Source organism: Mycteria americana, chromosome 24, assembly GCF_035582795.1.
Source record: "Mycteria americana isolate JAX WOST 10 ecotype Jacksonville Zoo and Gardens chromosome 24, USCA_MyAme_1.0, whole genome shotgun sequence".
Taxonomy (NCBI): Eukaryota; Metazoa; Chordata; class Aves; order Ciconiiformes; family Ciconiidae; genus Mycteria; species Mycteria americana.
The window spans coordinates 6,244,770-6,272,276 of record NC_134388.1 but is presented as its reverse complement, the minus strand read 5'-3'; the positions used below and the strand labels follow the sequence as shown (position 1 = coordinate 6,272,276).

Here is a 27,507-nt window from a genome sequence, read left to right as displayed (position 1 = left end):
TTCGGAGCTTCAGACCTCCTCAGTGCTGCGGTCGTGTCCACGGAGAGGCAGAGCGTGCCCGCAGCACGGCGTGTCGGTGCGCTGCTGCACCGCTGCATTGGCGCATCGATGCACTGGCACGTTGGTGCTTTGGCGCACCGGTGCACGGCGCGTTGGTGTATTAGCGCGTTGGTGCATCGGCACGTCAGCGTGTTGGCGCGTGCCGCAGGCTGGGGGCCAAGGTCAGCCCCGCGGGCGTGGGAGCCAGCTGCAGCGGGGTGACGGTGGCGTGGGGGTGTCGGGAACGGGCCATTGAACTGCGGCCAGCGCTGAGCCCGGCGCAGTTCTTGGAATTCCCCACGGGCTTGGGCTGAGCTTATCAGGACCCCGCAGCTCCGCCGGCCCTGCCGGCCCCCGTGCCCCACCACCGCCCACCCCAGCCACTCCCCAGGACACGGCTCAGCTGGGTGCCCCGCGCGGCCTCCCTGGGGCATGGGGACCCCCACCCCGACAGCTCCCCCGGACAGTAAGTGCAGCACGTTCGGGGTGGGGGCGAGGGCAGTGCCGGGGTGCTCGGAGCGGCCGTTCCCCCCCGGCCGCAGAGGGACCGGTCCCTGCGCAGGGCCCGGCCGCAGCGAGGGGGTGCGCGCGCATGCCGGCTCTATCTGGGGTGGGCAGGCAGAGGGGCTGCCGGCGGCACAACGGCACGCTCGTGCACGTCTCTCACGTCGGCAGGTCTGGGAGCGCACGCGGCCGTTGGCACAGGGAGGTGGGCACGCTGCAAGTCCACGCTGCGGGACCCCCGGGGCGGGGGGACCCCGGAAAGCTCCCTAGATCTCTCTTTCTGGCGGGGGGCCCAGGCCAGGCTGGCGGGCGCCGCGATGCCGCCCGCTCGCCCAGCCTCTCCCCGTGGCGCTTGGCTGGGCCGGGGGCAGCCGGCACAGGGGGGACGAGCCTGGGACCCCCATGGCCCCGCAGCGCCGGGCAGCTGGGGCCAAGCCGAGAGAGCGGGACGGTTTTGGATGCTGCTTTGGGAGGGGCTGTGCCGCTCGGCGTGGTGCCGGCTGGGAGCCCCGATAACAGCCCTGCTGGTTCCTCGGCCCCGCTCCCCTCCTGCACCAGCCGCCAGTGCTTCCCGGTGAGGAGTCCCCTCCCAGCAGGAACCTCTGACCCCTCCAAACACAGTAAGATAGTCTTCACTATCCAGGTCATCGGGGGCTATGAAGGAGCAATAGTGAATTACAGGTAGGAACTTGAAGAGGTTACGGGAATTCAGCCGGGCACAGAGCACCGGGAACGGCATTCCCCGCTGGCCCCAGCCCCGTTCCTGCTGCAGGCAGCAAGGCTGAGCCGCCCGGGCCGGGCGCGGGGCTGGGAGCCGGGACGCCCCGGGTGCCCCTGGCGAGACCCGGGTGCTGCCACCCCAGGAAAGGCTGAAAGGGCTCCTCAGCTGCAGGGCCAGCCCCGTGTGCCCGCGGGAGGAAGGGCGCAGCCCGGACAGGCCGGGAGGTGAGCGGAGGGAGTTCCGTCACCAGTGTCGCTGCAGGGACGGAGGCACGTCCGGGGCACGGCGTATCCGTCCTGGGGACGAGCTGGGCCGCTCCGGACACAGGGACTCGTGGCCGCCTGCCTCCGTCCAGGGGAGCCTCACCCCGAGCCATGCTCGCCGGTACCGCAGCAGCCAGGCTCTGGGCCGCCCCTGTCATCACCGTAGCCTCGCTCCCGGCTTCCCCGTGTGCTCACGGGAGGCTGCGAGCGCCTGGGGAGCGGTGCCCGGCACTGACGCACCCCTGACCCGCTCAGGCTCACGCGAGCCCAGCCAGGAGCAGCGATGGCAGGGTTGTGGCTACGCCTTGGCAAACAGGGAGAGAGGATGTGCCACGCGCCCGCGACACGCCCGGCTCGCCCAGGGTGTACGTGTGTCTTGCTGGCACAGGGGCCGGGCCGGGGATGACATTTGCGATGCGGTGGGAGCTGCTGTCTCGTGGGGACCCACCTGCGCCGGCCCTCCCTCCCCTGGCACCCGCTGTCCCAGCCAGCTCCGGCCCAGCCAGCGCAGGAGGATCAACACCGAGGTCGGGGCGGTTTACTCCCCCTTTGCGTGATACGGGGGTTAAAGTCCCCTCCTTTTTACGAGCCATGAAACCATTTTTATGATCCCCGCTGTTTCAATAGCTCGGCTATTTAGAGCCTCCTTCCCGCAAATGCGCAAGGAGAAATTCCAGGCAGAGGTGGACCCGGCGCCGCCGCCGCCTCTCCCTGCGCGAGCTGATGCTCCCGGTGCCGCCCGTGGCCGGGGGTCCCTCCCCGCCCGGTGTGCGCGGTGAGGCACGAGGGCGGCCGTGCTGGAGCGGGCAAGAGCTGGCCGGGGCGGTGGCAGAGGCCGGTGCGGCCGAGCCGGTCGTGGCGTCGCCCGCGGCCCCGCGGTCTCGCAGCACCGCTGCCCTCCTGGTGGTGCGGGCGACGCCGGCTGCCTGCGGCAGGTTTGGCTTTGCTCGCTCGCAGCTGCGGCTCAGCTCGGGACGCGGCCGGGCTGGGGGACAGAGGCGGGAGGGGGACGTCGGCTTCGGGGCGGTTCCCGTTGGGAACGGTGCTTTGTGCTCTGGCTGCTTCTGTCCAAGACCTGGCATTTCTGGGTAAATGGAGCGAATGACTGCTGGGACGTGGCTGGCTTGTGTTAGCGGTGACTGTCCCCTGGGCACAGGTACCTCTCGGTCACGGCCCGGGTGAGGACAGCAGTACCGGGCTGGGAGAGGGAGCTGCACGCCCCCGACCTCTGCTCCTTCTGCTGCTCTTAACGGCCGCTCTCCCCTCCTGCTTGCAGGGCCAGCCAGGTCCTGCCCCTCGTCCTCAGGCGAGCCGGGAGCCCGAGGGCAACCTCGAAGCTGAGCAGCGTCCCCGGTCCAGGGCAAGGCTGGCAGAGGGTTGAATGCTGACTCTTCCCAGGAGATGGACAGAGTCACCAGGCGCCTGGTCTTCCAGCTCCCGCAGGCCTCGCACAAGCACGACTGTAACGACGCTCACCAAGCCGGCTCGTTGGCAGAGCAGAGGGCCGACAGCGACGACGACGTGTTTGGCTCCGCTCAACACAGCAGCCAGAGGGTGGAAAACGGCTATGGCTGGAAAACGAGGTCGAAGTCACCCTCGTATTTCCTGGATGGTGGAAAAGATTTCTGGACCCCGTCCCCGGACAGGGAGTCCAAGATAGAGGTGGTGAGGTCGGAAAGCCTGTACAACCTCAGGGCTTACAAAGGCAAGAGGAAACCCTCGAAGCTTTACGATGAGGATGAGCAGGAACAGCACAGGGTCCCTCCGTCGAACATCTCACCCGAGAAAGCCAGAGAGCTTGAGGACGAGAGGAGAGCGGTCATCCAGGGCCAGGTGGTGAGGAAGAGCTCCACCGTGGCCGAGAGGTGGAGCTCCACGGATGAGCTGAGCTCCATGAACGCCGGCACGGGCAGCCAGGGTGAAGACAGACAAGCGGGCAGCTTCTCCACCAGCTTCGCCATTTGCTTCGACAAGCCTTCCCCGGGGAGGGCAGCGACGCCTGTTGACCCTGAAAATATCGACACGGAGCAGATCAGCTTCTCCACTGCTCGGCAGCAGTTCCTGATGCTGGAGAAGACCAACCCGGGCTCTTTTTTCAGTCCAGGGCAACAGGCCACGTCTCCAAAGCCAGAGTCGATGACAAAAGTCTCTAGGCAAGAGTGGCACAGTCCCGAGACAGCCATGAAGGCTGCAAGAGGTTACGGTAATGCTGAGGCATCCAGCCAGAGCAGGACGGACAAGACTGTTTATCAGGTTTGTAGTGTGTCCTGCAAGACACCTGTGAAGGAGGAGGTTTATGCTCCCAGAAGGGCCGACACTGAAAGGCCCTATCCCACCGGGAAAACATCCAGCTTGACTAAAGCATCTTCCAGAGAGGACCTGGACCCCGGCTTGGGCGAGATGTATAATGAAGCCAATGCAGGCTATGCCAGCAACGGAAGCGCATCCAACGAGATCTTCAATGGCCTTGCGGATTTGAGGGCCGGCAGCAGTGGCCTGGGCAAGGAGATGAAGATCAGCAACGAGACGCCCATTGAGCGGGAGATCCGCATGGCGATGGAGAGGGAGGAGAACCTCTGGAAGGAGAGAGGGATCCAGCGGCTGACCTCCAGCAGCGAGCTGGTGGAGATCCAGACCAAGCCTCTCCTCTCCATGCATGCCTCTCCCGGCCCAGGCAGGAAAGGGAAGGACAAAGGCCTCGCTTCCCTTTACGTCCAGAGGGAAATCGAGCAGGAAACCAAGCGCGAGGAAGATCTGAAGAAGCAAAGGAGGCTGCTGGGGATGTACGACAAGGGGACGCAGCAGGAGCTGGACGAGCACAAGAGGGTGTTTGAGCAGGAGGAAGCCCCCCCGCAGAAGCCCACCCCCACGAGGAAGGCAGACGAGCGGAGGAGCTGGGTTAATGAGTTTGCGGTGGAGCAGCCCTTGAGCCACGGCCCCTGCTCTGCAGAAGACACCAGGGGTGGGAGAAGCCTTCCCAGCTACGCAGTGAGCATCACGCACTTCCAGGAGCCCCAGCCGTGCTTTGCTGCCAGCGAGAAGAGCCAGGATCGGCCCCCCGTGTCCCAGAGCATTTCCGCCAGCGCCAGCAAATGCGCGAGCGAGGATTCCTGGGGAGGAAGGCTTCCCAGCTCCACCCCGAGCCCCACCGGCACGGCTGTCCTGCCCAGAGAGTACTTCTCCTTCTGGAAGCCCAAGTTCTCCTTCGTGGACAACATGGGGACGCAGAACCCGCCAAGGAGGGAGGACGGCCGGGAGGAGCAGTACAAGCTGAGGACCTGGAAGCCCCAGACATCGGCGCTGATCGAGGAGGAGATCCGGAGCGACTTGCAGAGGGAAGAGGAGCTGCAGGAGCAGCGGCGGCGGCGGCAGCTGGTAGACGGCTACTCCCTGGTCGGCAGCGACGGCTTTCCCCAGGAGGGCTCCCGCTCACGGCACAGCTCCGGTAAGGGGAGGAGAGGAATGGCGGGATGGGACAGGGCAGGGGTCAGACCCTGGGGCAGAGCTACCGTGGGCATCGCTCCCGCCCTCCGGTTCCCCGTGGCTCTGAGCCTCAGCAGGAGCCATCAGAGGGGGCAGGAGGGGCACCATGAGGTGCCCGTCCCAAGGGACCTTCCTGTGCAGGCAGGTGCCTCTCCCAGGCACGGGAAGCCACTCGGCAGCAAACCCTCACGGCGTCCGCAGTCTGCACGAGATGCCTCTCGCGGGCAGCAGCCAGAGGTGACCTGGGCTCTCTGTGAGAGCAAGAGCAGCTGTGGCAGGGACCCAGGGGGACAAAGCATCAAGTCCCGGCCTGGGAGAGTCTGGCTGCAGGTGAGGGGTCCAAGTTCCTCCCTGCAAGGATTTGCTGAGATGCCCGTAAGGACTCCTGTGTGTTGGTAGCAAGTTGTCCCAGGAGAAAAAATTCTCCTTGGACAGGGACTCTGTGGTCAGCAAGCAGAAGTGCTTGATGTCAAGTCCCTGGAGCCAGCTGGACCAGCCCAGCCTGCTGGGGAGAGCAGATGTAGGGACCTGCTGCTGCTGAGGGATGGGCTCTGCAAGAGCGGCACGGCTTTTGACTCTAGAGCTGCTCAGATATTGAGGACTTTGTGTCATACTATCACAGAAAACAGTGCTGGAAGGGCCCAGAAGTGCCCAGCTCATGTGTTTCCCCTCCCTTGCTCCTGACAATCCCCGGCTGGCACCCAGACACGGGGTCCCAGCCGTGACCAAACCCCTGGACCTGCCGAGGAGGCTGGTCTGGGGCAGGAGCCTTGCCCTCCTGTGGGTACCCCAGCCCCAGGAGCGGTCCCGGTGCCCCTCACCCCCCGATGGCTCTTTCTCTTGAAGCTGCCTCAGGTGTCAGCGGCAGCTACTCGGTGTCCGAGTCTCCCGTCTCCACTCCTGCCTCGCACCAGGCGGGGGTCCTGGGGCTGGTGTCGTCCTTCACCCCGCTGAGAGTGGCCAGTCCCTCCCAGGGCAGCACGGAGACCCTCACCCCTGACTCGGCTCGTTCCAGCCCCTTCGAGGAGCGGAGGAGGAGGGTGAAGGAGGACGGAAAGGTGAATGCACCCGCCCTGCCTGCGCCGGGCAGCACGCGGCTGGGGGGCTGGAGCCCGGGAGAAGGCTGGTGGCTCCGGGGCTGAAGGTGGCTGTGCCCGGCTCCCAGCCGCAGCTGCTCGGCTCGGTGGTAGAGCCGGCAGTGGTGGCACCGGCGAGGGGTCACGCCGAGCCCCCGCGGCAGCACCCCACAGCTCAGGGTGCCAGCGCTGGGTGGGACTGCAGGGGAGCAGCAGCTTCCTCCGGGGGGGTCCTGGCGTGAACTGTCCCCCCGCTCCGGGGAGGGCACGAGGGCATGCCTGCATGCGCTATCGCACCTCGCCTCTCCCCTGCCCGGCAGCCTGACCCACCATGCCCCGTATCCGGCTGCCTCTGGATATTTCCCTGCGAGGTTGCCGTTATCTGAACCGTTTTTTCCCCTTTTCACAGTACGCAGGCATTGAACCCACCGACAAGATCAACACGGAGGTAAAGTCCTTTACATGCTGGAGGGCTCTGTTTGTGCTGCCCTGCCTCCTCGCTGCCCGTCCTGGAGGCTGAGGGGGTGGACGGGGGTCTCGGCTCCCGCAGGGCCACGGGCACCGCTCGGGCGGGCATCGCATTGGGCAGAGTGTGTCGTGGCCGCTGTCAGGCGTATTGAACCTGAAGAGGGGGGGCTTCTGGCTGGGAGGGCAAGTAACGCAGAAAAGATTGTCTATAAAAGTATCTTTGTAAAAAGATGCTGTGCCTTCTGCTTTCTTTAGGTTGTGGAAAGCACCAGAGTGATTCGTCACAAGAGTGCCATGGCCCAGCGCTGGGAGGCAGGGCAGTACGTCAGGGACGACGACTGAGGGAGCCCTCGGAGCCGGGGAGGGCCGGGGCCACCGGACTTGGCCACGTACTCACCCTCTTTGGGATCAACTGATGCGCAATCGAAATACCTGATCAGTTCAGCTCCTGGTTATCACGAGAATCAGAGACTTGTACACCGCAAATCGCACCCGTTTTTAATGTAACAGATGATCCTTCTGATGCATTAGATGTGTTCATTCGTTCCCCCTTCCCTTTGAGGGGAGGTAATACTTTTTTTCTTAAGAAGGGAAAAATTGGATGACTTTCTTTTAATCACTCCTGCAAGGAGACAGCTAGATGAAATCATACGGTAATTTAACTTCTCTCTCATTGGAAGCTGTGTCTCTGGCTTACAAAAAAGCTATTTTATTTCTAAGAGGTTTTAGGTGTTTTAAGTACCACAATATCCGGCATCACCAAGGAGGGCACCTAGGCCGATGCAGCCCTTTGGATCAGTAGCAGCACCAAACTGGGGAATCAATGTTTCTGCTTCACTCGTGTCATCTGCTGAGCCGCAGCAATGCGGCACACCTGTACATAAATATACAAGTGCTGTTTATTTTAGTAATTTATTAAAGAGTCATTGCTCTCCCTCCTTCTTCCCGGCCCTTTGTCCGCCTGCTGCCTTGGTTTCGCAGCAGCCGTGGCACAGGAGCCCTGCCCCCGGCGGGCCGGGGCCGGGGCCGGGGCCGGGGCCGGGGCCTTCTGCGGGGCGCAGCCCGGGGGGGGCCGCGGCCCCGGGGCTCCCTGCGGCTGCCGGGCAGGGGAAGGGCCGGGGCCCCGCTGCCGGCCCCGCTGTCGCTAGATGGCTCCCGGCGAGCGCCCACGGGCGAGCGTGGGGCCGGGCAGCCCGCGGCCGAGGCCGCCGGGCAGGGCAGGGCAGGGCAGGGCAAGGGCCGGCTGAGCGCCGGAAGGCGAGGGCCGGGCTCCGGAGCGGGGCAGGGCCGGCCGCCGCAGCCGGGCCGGGGGCGCAGCCCGGGGCAGCAGCTCCCGCCGCCGCCCGCGCTGTGCGCTCGGAACGGAGAGGGGAGCGGGGCCGCCGCCCTCCGCGCAAGAAGAGGAAGAGGAAGAGGAAGGGCGCGGCAGGAGCCTCGGGGCGCTCCCTCCCCCGCAGCGCACGGACGGGCCGCTGCCGCTCGGCTCCCGCTGCAGCCCCGCGCGGGGCTCGCCCGGCTGGGAGGGCCCTGTGCCCGCCGGGGCGGGGTGGGAGCGGGCGACGGCCGCAGCCCTCCGCCGCCGAGCCCCCCGCCGAGCAGCCGCCGCGGCACGGCTGCCGCAGCAGGCGGGCCCGGAGCCTCTGCCCGTCGTCTCCCCCGCGGCCTCGATCACAGCTCTTTGCGTTGCTCTTGGTCTCCGCTCTCGTTATCGTCTTTTCTCGCGATGGAAAGAGGAAAGGCGCGGGTGCGACCCTCCGAGGACCCCGAGCGCTTCTCCCGAGCTTCTCCTTCCCCTGAGCCCTGCGGGGAAGCGCAGGGACGGGTGAGAAGCGAGGCCTGGAGCAGGAGCACGACGGTCCCCGGCTCCCCAGGGCGCGGGCTCTCCGGCCGCCCAGGCTGCCCAGGCACCGGAGCGCGCTGGCCCGGCCGGCAGCTCTGCTGGCCCCGAGGGCTGGAGGGCGTCCCGCTGACCAGCCGAGAGCATCCGGTCTCACTTCTCGCAGAAAAAGGTGTTCCTGGAAATCCTTTTCCGCCAAATATGTACACAAATGCGTTAATTAAAAATAAGCTTTTACAAGCGTTCTTATCCTGACTTCAGTCATAAACATTCAATGCTAAGTTCTCTCATGGAATGGTTTTTGCAGGAGGTTAACGAGGCATCTTCTCGCTGGTACACTGAGTCTGTTTTAATTGGACTTCGTTAACACGCGATAGAAACGGAGACTGGGATACCGATTTCCCCTTGTCCTTTTCTGACTGTAAAAGTGTACTCAACGTCCTCCGACTGCCATCCTCCAACAGCCTTTTTTGCCGCAGACGCTCCTCCTAGCAACAGCCTATCACATGTAATTTCCTAATTACTGGAAATGAGGTTTACGGTTTGAGCTGCTAAGACATGCCCTGGGACAGTTGTTCAGAATTTCTAATACTGCGTCCTCGCTCGTACGAAATGAAACAGTTCTCTGGCTGCTCTCTTTTGAGCACAGCAGTTAAACCCTTGATGAGGTCTAATTTAGCCTGTTACACAGGATGCTACTCATTTGTATGAGGGGCAATTAACTGGAAATTTAGCTTAAACCCACTGTAGACACAAGTAAACGGGATCCACGGATACCCTGTGCAGAAAGAGGCAAGCGACTTCCCCGGCCAGCGGCGTGCGGCCGTGGGAATGCGGGGTTTATCCGCGGGGGAATGGCTGCTCTCCCTCCTCGGGCTCTCTTCAGGGCAAGGCTGTCGTATGCTGATCTTTAGCACACACAGCGCTACGGAATCCTGTTCTCTTTTGCCGTGCCCACTTGGCAAAGCCCCTGAGCCCGGCCCGGCTGCCACAGCCCCGCTCGTGGCTCAGCCCCGTAACCCCAGCCCAAGGCTTGGGGCTGGGGAAGGGTGCGGGTGTGCGGGCACGGCTGCAGGCAGCTGGGGCAAGGGGTTCGGCGATCCCAGTTTTGCTGGATGATCGGCCCTTTCTGGGAGGTTTGCCTTCTGTCGCCGTAACTGCATGTTGGGGGCAGCCGTTTGCCTGTCCCCTTGTTCTGGGATGTCCTTGCCTATCCCCTTGTTCACTCCGTGCTCTCTTGTAGCCACCCAGAGAACCAGGAGGTGCCATGCGCTGGTGACAGGATTAAGTGAATGCTGCTGGCTAATTGTGCCACCTGATCTTTAAGGCAGCAGCCTTTCATTAACGAGCTCTGGGTGTGGACTGAAGGGATCAGCACAGAGGAAAGAAAAGCCTGATCTGGTCGTTATCTTCAGGCAGGGGGGGTAAAGCCCAGCCCTGTAGGGAAGGCCCTGGCCCTGGCCCTGGCCCTGGCCTGTTGGGCACAGAGCTGCACATCTGGCTGGCCTTGACCGGGGCCCTGACGGGGCCGTCAGCGATGGCTGCGGCAGTCGTAATGCCGTCCGTTTGACAGCACGAGGAAGGCTGGAAGATGCCCTCCAAGCATTTGAGTGAGTGAGTGTGTCTTTTTTTATGACTCTTTGAACATCTGTAAGTTATTTGGTGATATTAAATGCTGCTTGAACAGGACCAATTCTGGCAAAGGGTTTGGCCACAAAGACCTCATTAAGAAACCACAAATGTGGGCTCCGTAGGGCTTCACGCAGCCCAAATCCTCCTCGGGGTCAGCTCTGTAATGCTGAATACCAGCAGGATCAGAGCAGGAGAGACCCGAGCGTGAGAAGTGAACGCACTGGCATTTCGGGAAACCGTTACCTGCTAGTTTGGGGTTACTGGCTCCATCTGCATAGAACAGACAAACAGACCAGCCAAAGAGGACTGAGTGAAACGTTCTTTTATTAGGTTGTGTCAACAAGTCAACCCAACGCCTTGACTGGACTGTAAGACAATCTATTGACTGAATAGTACTTGAACAGCTGAAAAAAAACTGACTACGTCTACCAAAGTGTATTTATGTAGCTATATTTAGCACTCTGGGGAAAACACCATAAAACCTTTCAATGCTGTCAGCCATTTTAAACAACTTTTTAAAACACAGTCACAACTTTGTAAATCTACAAATCTTTCACTAAGAAAAATGACATAAAACCTTGTTGAAAGCATTCTCAGGAGATATGGATTAGCAGTTGGCAAACAGGGCATTTCATCATTCTCCTTCCACCCCAGAACTAACTCGTGTTACTTATCTTTTTATGATAGGCTTATACTACAGACTAAACGCTGTTACAAGTGTCAGCTCCCCTAAATATGAGTGCAGCTTAAACTCCTAGCCAAGCTCTTCAGCTACTGAGCCCTCTCCGTCTTCACATTAGCTATTTTATCATGTCATTAATAACACAGTAGAATATTAACTTGTTTTACAAACGTGAAACCTAAGATTCTCATATTTATTTAACTTACTGAATTATCAATTCCATTAATAGAACAGTAGATGTTTTTCACTTAACCTGAAAGCTAAGGCGATGCAAATTTGTAGATGACTTGTGTCCTAAGGTGAAACTGAAGAGAAGGATGTTCTTCTCAACCTACACTAAATATTGCCACTTAAACCTTTCAAAGGCTACTTTGAAATGTACTCCTATCAAAAAGTGGCACAGCAGAAACTAAATGGATGCCTTTATTTCTTGGACTTCTTTACAGGTCCTTTGACTTGCTGGATAATAACTTTCAAGATCTTTTCCATTTTGGCTTTTGTCAGTGACTTTCTACAGTACCATATTTGGTCCCATATGGAGCAGAGAGGCTTGGGAGCTAGATAAAGCGGATCGTAGTCATGAAGCATGTCCAGTGGCCTCCTCTTGGCATACTCCTTATAATCTGCGACTGGACAGTTATCTGGATTGTCAGGCTTGGCAAAGAGACGTGGACCCAATTCCCCTGTATTTACGTCTGCACTCAGATCATCCTTCCACTCCAAGTACTCCAGCTCTCCCTCATTCTTTTTTAGCACAAGCTGTCCCCAGTACAGATTATGGCTCCGACTGTGTGCGCTTGCCCCAAACCCCCTAATGATATTTGTGAACATGAGGTGCAAAAAACCCTGAGGGTGCGTCTTACTTAAAAGTCCCTTCTTACGAAGACACTCCACGTCTTCATCTGTCAGGTTCTCCAAAATGCTCCACTCTCCCTCTCTCTCTTTTTGAGATAGGTGCTGATGCTTTAGTTTCAAGGCTTCCCGAGACGCTCTGAATTCCAACCCTTTAACCACGCTGTACTCGTAGTTGTGATCCTTGAGGTACCTCTCTATGCTGCTCTGAAAGAAGTGCAAAGAACTGGCAGAAAAATCTGTGCCATTCTGTCTCTTTGCAGAACTGTAGAACGAGGCCAGGTAATTATCGAGGACTTCGGGTGGCAGCTTATAGATCTCGTGTGTTTCAGAAGGGCAATGTAAAACCAGCCAGTCTTTGAAAATTTTTATATCGCCAGTGTTACGGTTTCTCTTTTTCTCCCACTTCTTCAACACATCTAAAAGATAAGACACAGCTTTGTGGACAGCAAGAACTTACAAGGAGATCAGTGAAACGTAAGCAGATGCAGAATAATGTTCACCTTCCTTCTAAAAGTAATTAAGAGATTGTGGGACTTTCACAAACCCCTTCCTTTAAAGCTTTGGTTTAGATCTGTGTCCTCAACAAGCCAGCCAGCACCACCTGGCAGTGCCAGCCTGGACAGGGAAAGGACTGCCTGCTTGCTTGTTCTTTCTCGCTTGGCTGGTGAATCTGCATCCTACCACGTAGATAAACTTAAGATATTATTTCTTTTTGAATTATGTTTAAATGGGAGAGAATGAGTTCCTAATGAGATTTAATCACTGAATGTCATTGTGGGGTGCACACGTGGAAAGCACTGGTGCAAGTTCTATGGGCCTTCTCCGACAGCAATACAGGACTGGAGACTGGACGGGTCACTGGTGGCTTGGCTTGACATTGAACTTCACCCTGGCTGACTTTGGAGCTGACAGAGTGTGCTTGTAGGCCCACTTGTGGGACCGGCCATGTAACCAGTGACTGCAGTCCTGGGCCTGAAGCGCTGGCTCTGAAGCCCAAGCAACCCCAAATGGACTTGATATACTTTCCTCAATTTGCAACTACTCTGGCGTGTATTTTATGGTGACTGCAGGGCCAAACTCTGCTCTGTTACAATAGATGGGAGTTGGCCTGTATGTAGATCTTGTGATCTGCCTCAGGACTAAGTAGCATCCATTTCATATGTTCAGAGTGCTGTACAATATAGTTTGTGTTATGCAAAATAGATTTCAAAGCATTCTTCTTTACCAAAATCTCTTCAGGCAGGAGAACTCTCATTGTGAAATAAAAACATTAAGCAAAAGTTAGGGGTAGATAGTAAGGGAGAGCAAAAAGATGAGTAAAAGTGTTTTGCTTTGTTTTTTTAAAGGATTGCCAGGATTCCAGTTGGGTTCTCTCTCAAGTTGCTATGGCAATACCACATCTACCTAGTTCGATGTAGCATGAGAAATTAATTCTTTGGATTGCTGAAAAGCTCCATCTGCTCGCCTGTGACTTTTCCAGGGCTGATCAGGGGTAGGTTGAAAAGGATTCTAGAGCCAACATCTAAAGATTCCCCTTCTTGCACTGAGTTATTTTATACACACTTAGTCATTATCTTAAAATGCTGTAGCTGGACTGAGGTGGATTCTACTGATCCCTGTGCTGCTGTTTTGGGTTTTTTGCTTGTTTTGTTACTGACTGCTCTACGTGAAGAGATGAATGGCTTGTAAATCAATATACGCAGAGGCCTTGCTTGAGCCATAAGCCATTTTTCTTGGCAGAAATGGCTACTACACAGACATTCCCAGATGAATTCCCAGTCCCTTCTGATGATATATGTTGTCAATTACAAAAATAGTCAAATAACGTTCACAAAAAACAACTGTGCCCGTTGGTACAGTTGTGGCTCCATAAGGAACATGAATGTCTGTAACCCCAAGTCTATTCAGGACTACTAATGGTGCTTTAAGTGCACACACTGTGTTACAGACAAACCCCAAAATACTATTTCAGTAATCTCCTTCTTTTGAAGGACACTGTCCTGTCCCCTGCGCTGCAGAAACCTGCACTAGGCTGTTGCTCTCTAATGTTACGGCTGGTTGAGACAGGGCATTATTTCAGCAGAGAAATAGCTGTAAATGTCTGGTGCAGTGGGACGGGTACTCGGGGTGGGACGGGGTTACAGCCCTGCCCCGCAGTGAGGGAGCGGTTTTGGAGATGTGGTCAGTCAGGAAGCATCCCGCGCGGCCACGGGGCAGTGCTGCAGCAGCTCTGCCAGGCTGGGTGCCCGGCATGCCGCGGACAAGGGTGCCACGGACAAGGCCATGGGGCTGGACTGTGACTGTGGGAAGAGAACAGGTTTTGGGGAATATGAAACGGGATTCTCATACCGAGCACGGGGAAGTGAGACACATGCTGTTGGGGGCTGCTTCTCGGGTAGATGGAGCCAAGGCATTAGGCCACTGGACGGAAAACATATACTCTTACTCTTTGAATTATATTTTTAAAATCTGCCTCACTGTTTACACCTAGATACTAGCAGACAAAGCCATAAAACTGACTAGACAGCAGGTTACTTGGTATTAATGGGAAATAGCACCTGCAGGTGCTCAAATCATTATAGATGCAAATTTTGTGGCTTTACTATAACTTCTTTAAAAACCTGGACATTTGCATTTTATTTGAGGTGTTTAATCATTAGATTAAATAATATATATGTACCTGGCATTAAGGCTCCAGTGTATTATACACATCTATCCTAAAATATGAATATTTATTAAATTAATTAAATCGATTTCATTGATGGCTTCCCCACTACTTGCAAAAGACTAGCATAATTTTGATAATGTCCACACCCAGTATGTCAGCTGTTCCTTCTTGTGTGGACGGTGTCTGTTTTATAGCAGCATTAAAACAGCCACAAGCTAGGTAGGCTTCTAAAATCTTCATCAGACAGCATATTCTTATGATACAGATCATTTAAAATATGCTCTGTGCATGACTTAACCTTGGTATTGAAAGTTCCCTAGTAAGCAGTGTATCTTGCAAGTTAATGTTTGAGCAATTATAACTCTCCCCACTCCAGCAGGATTCCAAGGACAGCGTGTATGAAAATCTTGAAATTCTTAAAAGTACTAAAGCAATTTGTTTAGCTCATGTAACTTAATATGCAGGATTGAAACTTTGCTCCCATTGCAATTTCTGGGATTTTTGCCATTGCCTTTTGTGCAGCCAGAGCGTCAGCCACAATTTCTCTGTTTCCCTGCTTTAAAAGTTATTTCCTCTTGTCTTCTCTTGAGACCTGAGTTCCCATCTCTGGCTCCAGCTTCTCACAGGGACTCTCTCTTAAGTACAGCCAACACACTAAGTGGTGATACTAAGTAAAATGAAAGACCAAAGTATTCAAACTGGGTAGTTAAGGCTGGGCCACAGCCAAGTACACATTTGGGTACCTCAGTGAACAGCATCATCTATTGAAGCACTGGTTGCTTAAGGTAGGAACCTTCTTCATCCCTTTTAGTAGAAACAGAGTGCCCCAAAACAGAGGCATTTACTTAGATGCTACAATACAGATTGTGGCAGCTATATGAACTCACCCTCTTTTAATATTTTGGGAAAGTGCTTAACAGAACGCACCCACACACCCACAAACCCCTCCAGGAATAAAACTCCAACTCTTACTTTTGTTTGAAGATGCAGGTGGATGGTCTGTGGTCTTGCTCTCTGGACTCAACGAGGCTGAAAGATGAGGTGCGTGCCCAGATCCTGACGGTTCGCTCTCCTCAATAGGGTTTTCAGTAACGTTCCCAATTAAGCCTATTCCTGGTATGCCATGCTCAGGAGGGCTCAGCTGGAGTTGCTGCTGGACATCTACCATGGCTTCAAACTCAAAGAATGTCACAGAGGCAGGTGACTCAAGTTGGGCCTTTGCTTCAATGTTGGAGCCGGGAACCGATTTTAAGTGTTCTTTTGGTACGGCTGACCCAGAGGAACTTCTTGCTCTAAAAGTTTCAGTTATGGACCCTGCAGGATTAAGAGCACCTAACCTCACGAAGCTGCTGTCCAGGCTCTCTTGATTGCTGATGGGGGACTTCAAAATGCAGGCAAGAGTTAGGGGTGGCTTTCCTGTTGGGGCAAAGCCAGATATTTGGGTGGCTGTTGGCTTGTTAAATGCCATCATCTGATTGCGATGCATTTGCAAATCTACCTCAGAAGTTACACCTTTAATTGGTGATTCTGACAGAATATTCTGGTTGATTCTGTCTCCTTGGTCTTCTTCATCTGATATACACTGTTCTTCATCAGAGATGATCTGTAGATCTTCGTTGCTTTCTAGCTTCACCTTATGTCTGTCAGTTTTGACTTCACCACCAGATACTGACAGATGCTGCTCTGCTGCAAAGCATGATTTCGTGGATTTGCTATTTTTTCGATTTTCTCTGGGTGACGGTTCATTATGTATTATGTAGACTGCGTCGTCTTTCTGCTGCGTGACCCCTGGAGATCTGCTACATGACCCTGTGCTAACAGCATCTGCTTTAGCCCTCTCAAAAGATGGGGTCATCCTGAACCTCTTTTCATCTAAATTAGCTTCCCTTGATGAAGCCTCAGAAGATACTAACCTCTTTCTCTTTTCTACAGCTTCATTCTCTTCTCTGCTCCTGACATATAACTTTCCACACTGCCAGTGATACGCATGTCCAACTCCACATATCCACAGAACAGAATTGTCCCTGCTAGGATGACCCATGTTCTGCACAGTTTCCAAGGCTGGGATTTGATTGCATATGGTCCCATGAGTGTGTGCCCAGGTCACAAGATTGGAGAGATCCATGCGAAGTGAACTGGCATCGCTGCATCTTCCGTCACTGACACTCTCATTCTGTAAAAATATGTTGGAGATAACTTAAGTGAAAGAGGATGTGCATAAAATAGCAGTCCTGGGGACTGTTTCTAGCCCCATCTCAATGGAGCAGTAATTGTAGATCAGTGATTCCTCTAACGATTCTTTTTAAAAAACAATTTGTATGTTCTTTAAAATAAATAAATAAGTTTGTCCACTTTCAAGACCTGGAGGGTAGGTTGTGGGCATGGTCCTGGAATGATGAATTTATTATAGATATAATTTATGCGTACCTATGGGCTCTGAGTCCTGATCAAGTAGCTCAGCTTAAGAATTTATCATACCCCAGCTGAGCCACAGCAGCTGTTCACATGCGTGTTCGAAATCCACAGCATAACCGAGATTAACACCCTCACTGAACCACCCCAGCAGCGACCACAGCTCAGCTAACGGAAGGGTAACTTGATGAAGTGTAGCGCTCTGTTTGCAAGTCTGAGTCCTGTGATCCCAGCAAGCTTGTACCCATGGCCAATTCTGTACTCGCTTATGGAAAATAACAAGGGAAAGTGTCAGGAACCAACTTCTCGGTCTCCCATCCCCATGGCCAACAGGGCTCATACTTCTTTCATCTGTCAAAATGGCAGCACTACTTGCATCAAAGGGAAATTGGATATATGAAGAAGTTGCTTGTGGGATGCTTTTCAGAAACTAAAAAATGGACCTTGCATCCACATATCTAAAACGTGTTTTTAAAAAATCTAGAATTTTTAATGCTATAATTGATTCTGTTAGAAACAATTGTCTATGGTATCATTTATGCTATAAAGGAATACTTACCATGCTGCTGTTTTCTATCTCACTGAGCCTTCTCTCAGGTGGAGATCAGTAAGTGACTGTCTGAATATTCTTTCTTTCTCTCTCAGAACCTAAAATAATCATCATACGTGTGTGTGTCTGTGTGTGTGTATATACATATATATATATGAAAAAGAAAAATCTGGCTAGCAGATGCAACTAAATTTTTCAATGTTCAGTCCAAAATAAATGCTACTGCAGAAAATGTGCCTTCATTAAGGTGAGCTCCCATTGAGCTCGAATGAACTATACATAGAAAGCTTGACTTGTGTAAATATTTGCAGGATTAGCCTCTACAGCATACCAATCAAAGTTGAAACAAAATATAAATATTTGAAAATAGAATTTTAAAAACCAGACTCTGCAAGATGTTCCTTTCAGCCCTGGCCCTTTGAACGCAGGCTGCGGTTAGCAATCTTTACTTCTCCAAATGGAGTGAACTGCAGAAACAGAAGTACCAGAAATAGTGAAGCTTGTTCAGATTCTGACATTATCTGACTTTTCAATAGTAAAAAGAAGAGGAAGTTTTCTAACTAAAGAATTATTTGCATACGTGTGCTGGTTTTGGCTGGGATAGAGTTAATTTTCTTCATAGTCACTAGTATGGGGCTGTTTTGGATTTGTGCTGGGAACAGTGTTGATAACCCAGGGATGTTTTCGTTCCTGCTGAGCAGCGCTCACGCAGAGTCAAGGCCTTTTCTGCTCCTCACCCCACCCCACCAGCGAGCAGGCTGGGGGGGCACAGGGAGCTGGGAGGGGACACAGCTGGGACAGCTGACCCCAACTGACCAAAGGGATATCCCACACCATACGATGTCATGCTCAGCACATAATGCTGGGGAAGAAGAAGGAAGGGGGGGATGTTCGGAGTGATGGCGTTTGTCTTCCCAAGTCACCGTTACGTGTGATGGAGCCCTGCTGTCCTGGAGATGGCTGAACACCTGCCTGCCCATGGGAAGGAGTGAAGGAATTCCTCGGTTTGCTTTGCTTGCGTGCGTGGCTTTTGCTTTACCTGTTAAACTGTCTTTATCTCAACCCTCGAGTTTTCTCACTTTTACCCTTCTGATTCTCTCCCCCATCCCACCGGGGGGAGTGGGCGAGCGGCTGCGTGGGGCTGAGCTGCCGGCTGGGGTTAAACCATGACAATATGTAACCCATATTTACTAGGCTAAATCTGAAATTCTCCCATCTGTTTTGAAATGTTCTATGTAGTAGCCTAGAAAGTAATCATCATTTCTGTGTAACAGGTTAGAGAAGAACAATCGGTCACGTAACTTACCGTCAACATACATATTGCAGGAGAGCCGAGAAGCCTTATGATGCTATGTGACTGATACCACATGCATTTACAGTTCATAATGGCAGTCTTTGCTCCAGGCATCTTAGTCTATTATTAATTAAAAGCTTTGCATTTAGTGATGGTAAAGGATGCCAGACTGAAAACACTGGACCCAGGAATCTTGTCTAAACTGGTTCTTTGAGCAGCTCTGGCCTAAATGTGACGCAGCTTCCCGGTGAGAACAGGCCCTTGTTGGCTTTGAAGGTGAGCACACACGTGCAGAGAGCCCAGCACACTGCGAGTACGTGTCCTCACCGGGTGCGTGAGCTTGAGCCTCTGGGTCTCCTGCTCTGCACAATCCTATTCTCTGAGCAAGCTGCGGAAGACGGGAGAAGCCCATCCCAGCTGACAGATGTAGGGCTGCTCTGTAATCCGTGAATGCGGTGTTTGTCTGCAGGGATTTATTTCATGAGTATGCTAGTTAAACTGAGGGAAGGCCTGTCAGTGTACAGGCAGGAAACTGCCGTACTGCAGAAGCCCTTTTGTGTACCAGCATCTGAGGCAGAGGGTATGCCCAGTGCCTTTAGTGCCCTACCTCCACCGGCCATGCTTACCAGCTCTGCACGAGGCGGCAGGGCGAGGAGGGACCCGGGTGAGGCTGAGGAGCCCTGCCTGGAGGAAGGGATGTAAGAGTGTGACCAGCTGGGCTGCCCAGGGGTGGCCGCCAGCCCCATGTGCAGGGCAAAGGGTGGTGGCTGCTGCAGGGCTTGGCCAGCATCAGTGACATGAGGTGGGGATGTAGCAACCATGCAGTGGAAGGCCCTTACCCTCTCCCTCTCCAGCCTGGCACCAGGACGGGGTCACCTGGGGTTCCCCATGGCCACCTGCCCTAACCCAAAGCCCCTCACCGCCAGCAGGGCTGGTCTGAGGGGGCCCAGGGGCACCTGAAGGCACCTGGCTGGCTGTGGGTGGGGGCAGCTGCCTTCCCCCTTCCCGTACCCCCATCCTCAGCATCTGGCACAGCAGGGGCCTCCAGAGTAGGGTTGAGACCAAACAAAACCCAGTGATTGTGACACTGCCTCTTGGCCAAGCTCCTGCACTGAGGAGGAGCCCTCTGAAGTGTGTTTACATGTGCCCTGCTCTGCCAATTCTAAACTTGCAGAAACTTGAGGGGCAGCAGAGTGACAGGCTGCGGAGCTCCAAGGCTGCAGCTGGGTGGGCACTTACCCACCTGCTTCATTTTAAGTGAATGCTTCGATCCGCTGATGCCAAGGCTAAACATGCTTTGCTGGATGCGAAGCCTAAGTGAGTAAGCATGCAAAATCTCTGGGCAAAAGTTTAATTGTTCCAAGCAGGAAGGGGGGAAAAAAGCCATGAAAGTGGTGTGGGCCTCCATGCTGCCCAGCAGGAGGGAGCCCATCTGCTGCCTGAGTGAGGCAGGGGTAATGACTACAATGACAAATACCTGTAGAACAATTAATGAGTCTTTGGTAGTTAGGCAAAGCTCAACCCTAAGAGGAAAGGAAACAAAAGCAAAGCATACAAGAGCAGCCCTCTCTAACCTCAGGAGATAGGGCAGGGAACTAAATGTCCCTTTCAAAGAGAAAAGCACAGGTCAAATCTCTTGCAGCACGTCAGTTGTACTTCCCAATGGGGAATGAACAGTAGGCATCGGAACCGCTCCCGTTTGGGGGTGAAACTGCTGCATGGCAGTACAGCTCTGCAAGGCCCTTCTGCACTTAGGCTAGTATCAATCCATATGTTCCTTCTTACGGCTTTCTAATTATAGTACGGATAATTTTAGCCTAGGATGCTTTGCTGTTTGCATGTGCTAGCTTGTGAAACGTGTAGAGCTAGGATTTTCAAAGAATTTTCTAACTGAAATCCGCTGCTTGCTTTAAACAAAAAACAGACCAAAAACCCCTGTTCTAAAGCAGCGAATGCATTTTGAGCTCTTGACCTCTGTTAATCTAGGCGTTGTATAGGATCTACTGTCACTGTGATCTCACTCCTAATGAATCATAGAAAACGGAGTTGGAAGTCACCTCAAATGGCCATTTCAGCTGTCCTCACTCCTCACAAAAAAATGAGCTCTGCCCAAACTTCTCCCGAGAGGTTTGTCTAACCTGTCTTCAAACCTTCCAAGGACAGGGAATTCACAACCTATTCCTGGGCCTCGCTGTGCATCAGAAAGCTGAACATAAACTTATGGGAGAACCATTTTTCCCCTTCTGAAGTCAGAGTTTTATCTTCAAGTTCAACCTGTGTAATTCCTCCCTAAAGGGCTGAGCTGCTTGGACAAACTAAAAGGAACTTTCATGCCAATAAGTTGGTGCTTACAGTTAGTGTGGGAAAAGGTAACAGAAACGGAAGCTCTGCATGGTCATAAGGCCATGAAATTACTGGCTTGGCAGATGAACATCTTGATTTCTATCACTGGCGTCTTTAAATGGAATGCTTTTATCTTTCCTTATCTCCAAGCACATGTCTTCCTTTTCCTGATCTCTTTGAAAAAAAGCCTTTTTTCTCCTGATATTTAGTTCCAAATAAAGGCACTGGTAATCAACTAAGGATACTTCTTCAGCCCACTCCTGCTCTCATATTTACATCAGTTGAGAGTACCTCCAAAGAAACTGTCAAGCGGAACGAGTCTGAATTTACAGTTACAACTGAGCGGAAAAAAATGAAATATGTATTTACCCACAAAGGCTGAACAGACATACTTCTCATCTCTTCAATTAATAACTATCCATCTTGACCACTGCCACAGTTTTTACCTGCTTCCAACAAAACCAGGATCCCTGTGGGGTAGGGTTCTGGGGTTGGGGGTTGAATTTTGTTTTGAAACCTTGTGTGTGGTTCAGTATCTGCATGGCTGTGACTGATGCAGCGTTTTAATTATCTTTCCAGGAGAGGCTCCCATCTGATAACGGACACTGTGTATGCCGGACCCACACCTTTGTGCAGAAAAACAGGACATTCCAGAGCTGTACGGTAAATGTTTTCTTTTATTTTTTTTTAACCCATAGGGAATTTAGTGCACTGATATAACCTATAGTTAAGTGAATTCATGCTCACTAGAGGAAAAAAGTTTTAAAAAAATCGACAAGATTTTGCTTTCTCACGTGTGTGATCTACACAGTAAGCTTTCAAGACATCAGCACAGTATATGCTTATTTTACCTCTGTATTCAAGAAAATGTGGCCAAGTAATTTCAAAGATGTCTACAGCATTTCAGTGGAGCTCTTAAAACTCAAGGCTGACTAAAAGCATTGAAGCGCTTATTCCCTTTAAGACTTTTCTGTGTCCAGTTTGAGCCCTCGGGAGGGAAAAAACCATACTTGGCACTTTCTGAAAATGATTCTCTTGTAAGGTCTGTCAAACACAGGTACCTGGCATCACCTGAGAATGTAAACATCTGAATCTTACTCTTTACATTTCAGTGGACTCTGTGCAGCATTATGGTATGCTGAGGGTTCTCTGAAACCCTCTGTGACATACACAGGCTTACGCAAGCAGGATAACTAAATAAAGAAACTAATTGTATATGCACTGGAAGCCCTTTAACCACTTTGTTCCTGTCCCTCCACCCTGCAATACTCCTAGCAATGTTTCTCTTAAGTCTTTTATAACATCTATTTTGCAGATTAGAAACCTGAGGCACGCACAAAGCAAGTAAATATGAGAGCTTTGGCTTTTCAGCTCCAGATAAGACAGTGCAGGAAACTGGAACAATCCGGATAGGAAAACAACAGGATACAGAGCAGCAGTTCTTAAACTTGACTCCCGCCCCTTCCCCTGGCATGGATTGTGTGCTCCCGCTCACTTGAGAAACCCTTACTGGAGGTGGAGGGACACGGGGCAGCTGTAAAATACACATACAGGAGGGGGCGTACCGCCAGCGAGCTGCCAGGAATGGAGTGAGGGACACTGACGGGAGGATGTGGTGTCCGGGGCAGGAATGGGATGAAGCTGTACTTAAACACATCTGGTTGCAAGACGGGAGTTGAGAGCAGAGCAGAAGTAGCTCATGGCTGCCAAAAACCATTCAGCTTGTCCCACCACTTCTTAGCAAGGGCCTTTGGGGTGGATTAATCATTTCCCAGCACATTGTTTTTCCTGTTCTCTGCAATGTTTGTTTCTCTCCTCCCCCTCCCCTGTACAAGAGCCTTCTCAGCACCTCTTCAGCTCTTTTCCTGCTTCACCACGTCCTTCCACCGGTATCTCCTGCCTTACTTGCAGAAATACAATTCCCAAGATACATTCTGTACTTGCTACAGGGCAGCATTCCTCCATTTTGAGAGATGCTCCCGGAAAATAATATCCCGTATATCTGATGGAGGGCAGGGTCTAACTGCATGCACCAGGTCTGAGCGAGAGAAGAGAGACTGCTGTTAAATATTAACCTACAGCACCACATTCCTTAAACAAGAGCGTTTTTGTTCAAAGAATCGGACACAATTTTTTTCATGAGTTCTAATTATCTCTTCTCTTGAGGGTCTGCATTACAGAGCTGCTGTCCTTGTAACGTAACTGTGAGCTCTAAGTCAAGTCTTCGTAAAAGAGCTAATAAAAGCCGCGGCCAGCTGGCAAAGGATCGCCTGGTCCAACAAACAGTAATCAACCCCTAAAAACAGCTGTAGTAAAGGAAAAAAAAAATTTAAACCATGAACTTCTATAAATAGGTCCTAATATTTTATTTCCCCAGGAAGAAGTAGGAAAGCTGAAATTAGTGAAGAGCAAGTCTGTTACTTGGGCAGAAAGTGCTACAACGTCGATTAGTTGTGTGAGTTACCCTGCTAACGCTGCCATTTGTGAGCAGCTTCACACTTGGGGTTAGTGCTGCCAGGGGAGAGCGGGCCATTATTTTCCGTAACAGTTCTATATGCAGGCTGGTTTACTCTTCCTGGGTTTTTTATTTTCAGTCCTGTGCTATGGACGAGTACATAATTGTATCAGTGTAGAACTGACTGTGGGAACATACTTTGCTCCCCAGCAGCCATTTGTATTAAAATGATCTTCTTTCACTTAATTCATGGAAGAAGATGTCTGTTGGCAAGAAGGCATTTGTAGGAGTGTTTGCTACTCAACTGCTTCTCTCACTCGCCGTGGTATTTTTCATAAAGCACGAGCTTTGCAGTCATGGGATAACACCGCCATCTACTACAAAACCCACTTTTAATCCTCACGGTTCCGTGGGGTTTGACTGCAACGGGCTCAGCAGCCAGACGGGAAGGACGCAAAAAACTCAGGATTCTTTTCTCTTTCTTTCTCCTACGACCTGCCCCGGGCGCTGGAGCTCGCCGCCGCGGCTGCGGCAGCCGGCAGCCCGCCGCTCGGCCGCTCCCCGGCAGAGGGTGCTCGGCCGCCGGCCAGGCCGGGCAGCCCCGCCCGGGCCCCGCAGCCGGCAGCGCTCGCCGCGGGCCGGGGCCGGCGGACGCGGCCTTCCCCCGCCCTTCCCGCCCCGGCCGGCCCTCGCCGCAGCCCTGCCCCGACCCCCTCCGGCGCTGAGCGGCCGCCGCAGGGGCCGAGGGCCGCCTGCCCTTCCGCGGGGGAGGCCCCGTGCAAGGCCCTTCCTCAGTCCTGCGGCAGGACCTTTGCACCCGGAGCGCCGGGAAAGGCAAAAGCGTAGTGCAGCGCTCGCACCGTAGATTGACTGACCTCAGCGTGCCAACTTTATAGGAAACTTGCTATCCTGCTGCTAAAAATACAGCGTAAAACTGCTGACCGGTAACGGTGCCTTAGCCAAGCACAGGAACTCCTCCACTCGCAGTCCTGGGGGCAGGGATAGGGGTGTTACTGTGCCTCCGGTTCTGGTGATCCCCCTTCTGTTGATAGCGTTGTTTTTATATCAAACAGCAAAAATTAACATCCCGTTGGGAGAGTGCTAAGGGGAAGTTGCAAATCTTGCTCAATTTTATTGTCAAAGTGTTTATTGCTGTTTTATGTATTTCTGAGCAGCCTTTAAAAGTTTAACTAAAATCATAGTGTGGCACACGCCATTTTTTCTACCATCTGCTAAACTAAAATGGAATAACCACTGCTGTAAGCTGGAGGAGACATTGCCCAAAGTTTCAGGACACTGAAACTGTGATTCAGGGCCTAGCATCCATTCTCCTCTGTTTGACCCAAGCCAAAACACTCTTTCCTTCTGTTCTGCATCATGCCATTACCTGTCCGCAAACCAGAGGTTATGTGTTACTTCATAACACACGCTGGATGAAGTGCGGTAGAAATTTGCTATTACATAGGATTTGTGGTGAATCTGTGACTTGTAATTCAATGTAATTGTTCACAATGAGACGTAGTAACCTACTTTTTTATAATACAGAACAATTTTAATGACTGACACCTCAATGCATTGCCAGGCTTGAGGATTTCACCTTTTTAGAAGCACTTTAAATCCGTGGTGACTCAGTCTGGGGGTGTATGTAGAAGTCAGTTTTGCTAGCAACAGGCAAAGAGCAAGCTCATTTTTACATCTCAAGTGTTTATGAAGGTTTGCTGAGGATGTGATGGTAAATGGCTCCTGGAGGTAGAAGAACTAACTTTGCTGGTAACCAAAGCTGAGGGAAAGTTCCCTCTGTGTGGGATCACTTTTCACAGTCTCTGCTGGGGTCTCTCAGGCAGATGCAGATGCCCACAGCTGGCACAGGGAAACCCAGGGTGCAGTGCCCATGGAAAGGCAAGGTGCTTGTCCCTCACAAAACACATCTTCCCAAGCAGCACCCAAGCTTTTTGGCTGCAGGCGAATTCATTAGTTCATGATATCTGACCATGCTGATAGGATATTTGGGAGCCTTGCCGGCTTCCCACCTTTGGAGCCTTTGCTCCTATTTAATTTTCTACTATTGTCCTTGTTTTGAAGTGCCACGCTCTCCCTTACCTCCTCCAAGGTCACGCAAGATGCTTTGGGAAGCCTCCCGTGGAGCACAGCAGTCTGCAGAAGGATGAGAATCTCACTGGCACAGAGAGGACGGGGAAGCCTAGGAAGTAAGGGAGAGAGAAGGCCTTAGTTATTTAGAAAAGTGGTCTTAAAGCAACCTGAAGATCCCTTGTGTGGGATGGAAGCAATAAGAAAAAGGCTCTGCCCTGAGCGCTGAGTCTGCACTCAATTTTTATGGGTTCTGAATGGCATGCTTGAGGCAGGAGCTGGGATCGGCAGTATCTGGAGAGGCACTAGTAAGAGGCAGTGGCTCCCAGTTTCTGTTTCCCACTTTGAGTGCTGCATTCAGCAGGAGCCGAGAGCCTCACAGATGAAAAATCCCACAGATGGATGGCATCTTGCCTCTTGGAGAGGCAGCGAAACCCAGCGTTGGCACACCTAGCTGCTACTTTGGAAAAGAAAAATACACTCTGGCATGGTATCCATAAGAGGTTGCCAACCCTTGTCCTACAGCAGTGATAACACACTTCCCAAAGCGTGAGCAATAGCAAACAATTAAGCCCACTCTACAGATTCAAGCAAAACTTGAGCCAACGGTGGGTTTGGACCTGGAGTTCTCCACTGAAATTGCCCTGAGTGCACAAAAGGCACTTCTGAAAATATGCTTTGAAACGTTCTCCAAGCCTGCACTGCAAACCCAGCTGTCTCTTACTGGATCTTCCAGCAGACACTCTCAGATGACTAAGGCATCAGTGAATGCTTCTTAGAAAATCACCTGGGCTGCTGGCTCACTGAAGCCTAAACGGGTACCTCAAAATAGCTATCTGTGCATGGCCAAGCTCCTTGGAAGGCAGGCCTGGCTATTCGAGGACTGGGTCACAGCCACAGCCGTGCTGCTCTGTTTACATAAAATCCTTTTTGTTCCTTTGGTGACCATATGTGTACTTAAGTCCTCACGACCAAACTTAGAGGGAAGAATCTTGCTAGCTGACTAGTTGTTGCAGAAGTAACTGGTCAACTCGCAGTATGAAATTAAGTATTTTCTCAATAAATGATGTATCACTTACGTATCTTTTTAAGCCCTGACCTTAAAGCAAGAAAATTTAGCTGAAGATGCCCCTCTGAATTAAACTCAGCTCTGTAAGAAGGTTGTTCCAGTTCATGAAAATCATGCTGGTGGCTTTCGGTGCTTGCAGTACATGAATAGCTGGGAGTCAGTCAGCGACAGATCTCCAGCATTTAAGATGTGTCACTGGTTCTTTCCTTTCTAACTAGCCCAATCCTTAGGAGTCTCTCGAGCGGTGTTGATGGTGTGTTTTTAACAGGAACACATATGAATTAAATGGTGTTTAGAAAATGCACGGTGTGTGTGCAGAGCAGGTACCTGTGCATAAAATTGATAGTTCTGCAAACAAGGAGCCTTTTGTGCCTCTGTTCTGGCCACCATTAAGGCCCTGTGACTGACATGAAGCACCCCTCGCACGGTGCTCTCTGTCATCGCCCTCTGCATTCGCTGCCCTAGTATCTGAGCATCTTACCAAATTAAATATTAAACGTTCTAAAGGATATCGTGTTCCTTTGGCAACTGAGATCTCGAGTGCTCTCAATTCTCCCTGACTTCACATTTTGCAGGTTCATGTCTTAATGTTCTTTCAATGCTTAATTTAATACTCTGCAGTTCTTACTACACACTCATGTCTGTTACACAGAAAATTTGCCGTACAATCTGCTAGACAAGTAGATAGCTATTTAATGAGCAGACATTGCTCATCAGCATCCAGACCCTAACCTACGAAGATGAGAAGTGCTGTGGGGAAGGGGCGGATGGGCTGCGCAGCGGAGGCCGGCTGGACAGGAAGCCACATTTATTCTTAGCAGCAAGGGTCACACCAAACCCTGCCGCTGATCCCAGTGACAGCTCCTCACGTTAGCGGAGGGGAGCACTCGCTGTCAGGAGCCAGCTGTAACTATGTAAATAATATTTAAAAGTGATCGGTCTCTGTATTAAAACATCAGTTCTAGGATACTGGATGTAGGCCACTGTTTCTTTTCACACACTTCCATCTAGTTTGATCAAATAAGACCAACTCCATTTTTACATCTGAAATCAGAATGTGAACTTTCT

General features: G+C 52.3%; 2 protein-coding genes across 3 annotated transcripts; one reads left to right on the top strand and one right to left on the bottom strand.

Moving 5' to 3' along the window:
- The first annotated feature begins 374 nt into the window (after positions 1-374).
- On the top strand, positions 375-7,470 carry MISP (mitotic spindle positioning). Of its 2 annotated transcripts, XM_075524277.1 has the most exons (6): positions 444-505; positions 1,916-2,054; positions 2,804-4,972; positions 5,857-6,068; positions 6,496-6,534; positions 6,810-7,470. In XM_075524277.1, exons 3-6 carry the CDS (start codon positions 2,929-2,931, stop codon positions 6,894-6,896), a joined length of 2,382 nt encoding a protein of 793 aa, XP_075380392.1. In that variant the 5' UTR covers positions 444-505; positions 1,916-2,054; positions 2,804-2,928; the 3' UTR covers positions 6,897-7,470. The 2 variants fall into 2 exon arrangements, with proteins under 2 accessions (XP_075380391.1, XP_075380392.1); XM_075524276.1 differs by lacking the exon at positions 1,916-2,054 and having other exon boundaries at positions 375-505.
- Positions 7,471-10,349: 2,879 nt separating this feature from the next.
- LOC142420410 (uncharacterized protein KIAA1958 homolog) lies at positions 10,350-25,469 on the bottom strand. The gene is made up of 4 exons (XM_075524316.1): positions 25,383-25,469; positions 17,200-17,288; positions 15,201-16,401; positions 10,350-11,976 (listed from the first exon to the last, which is right to left on the bottom strand). Exons 2-4 carry the CDS (start codon positions 17,200-17,202, stop codon positions 11,129-11,131), a joined length of 2,052 nt encoding a protein of 683 aa, XP_075380431.1. The 5' UTR covers positions 17,203-17,288; positions 25,383-25,469; the 3' UTR covers positions 10,350-11,128.
- Positions 25,470-27,507: the final 2,038 nt, after the last annotated feature.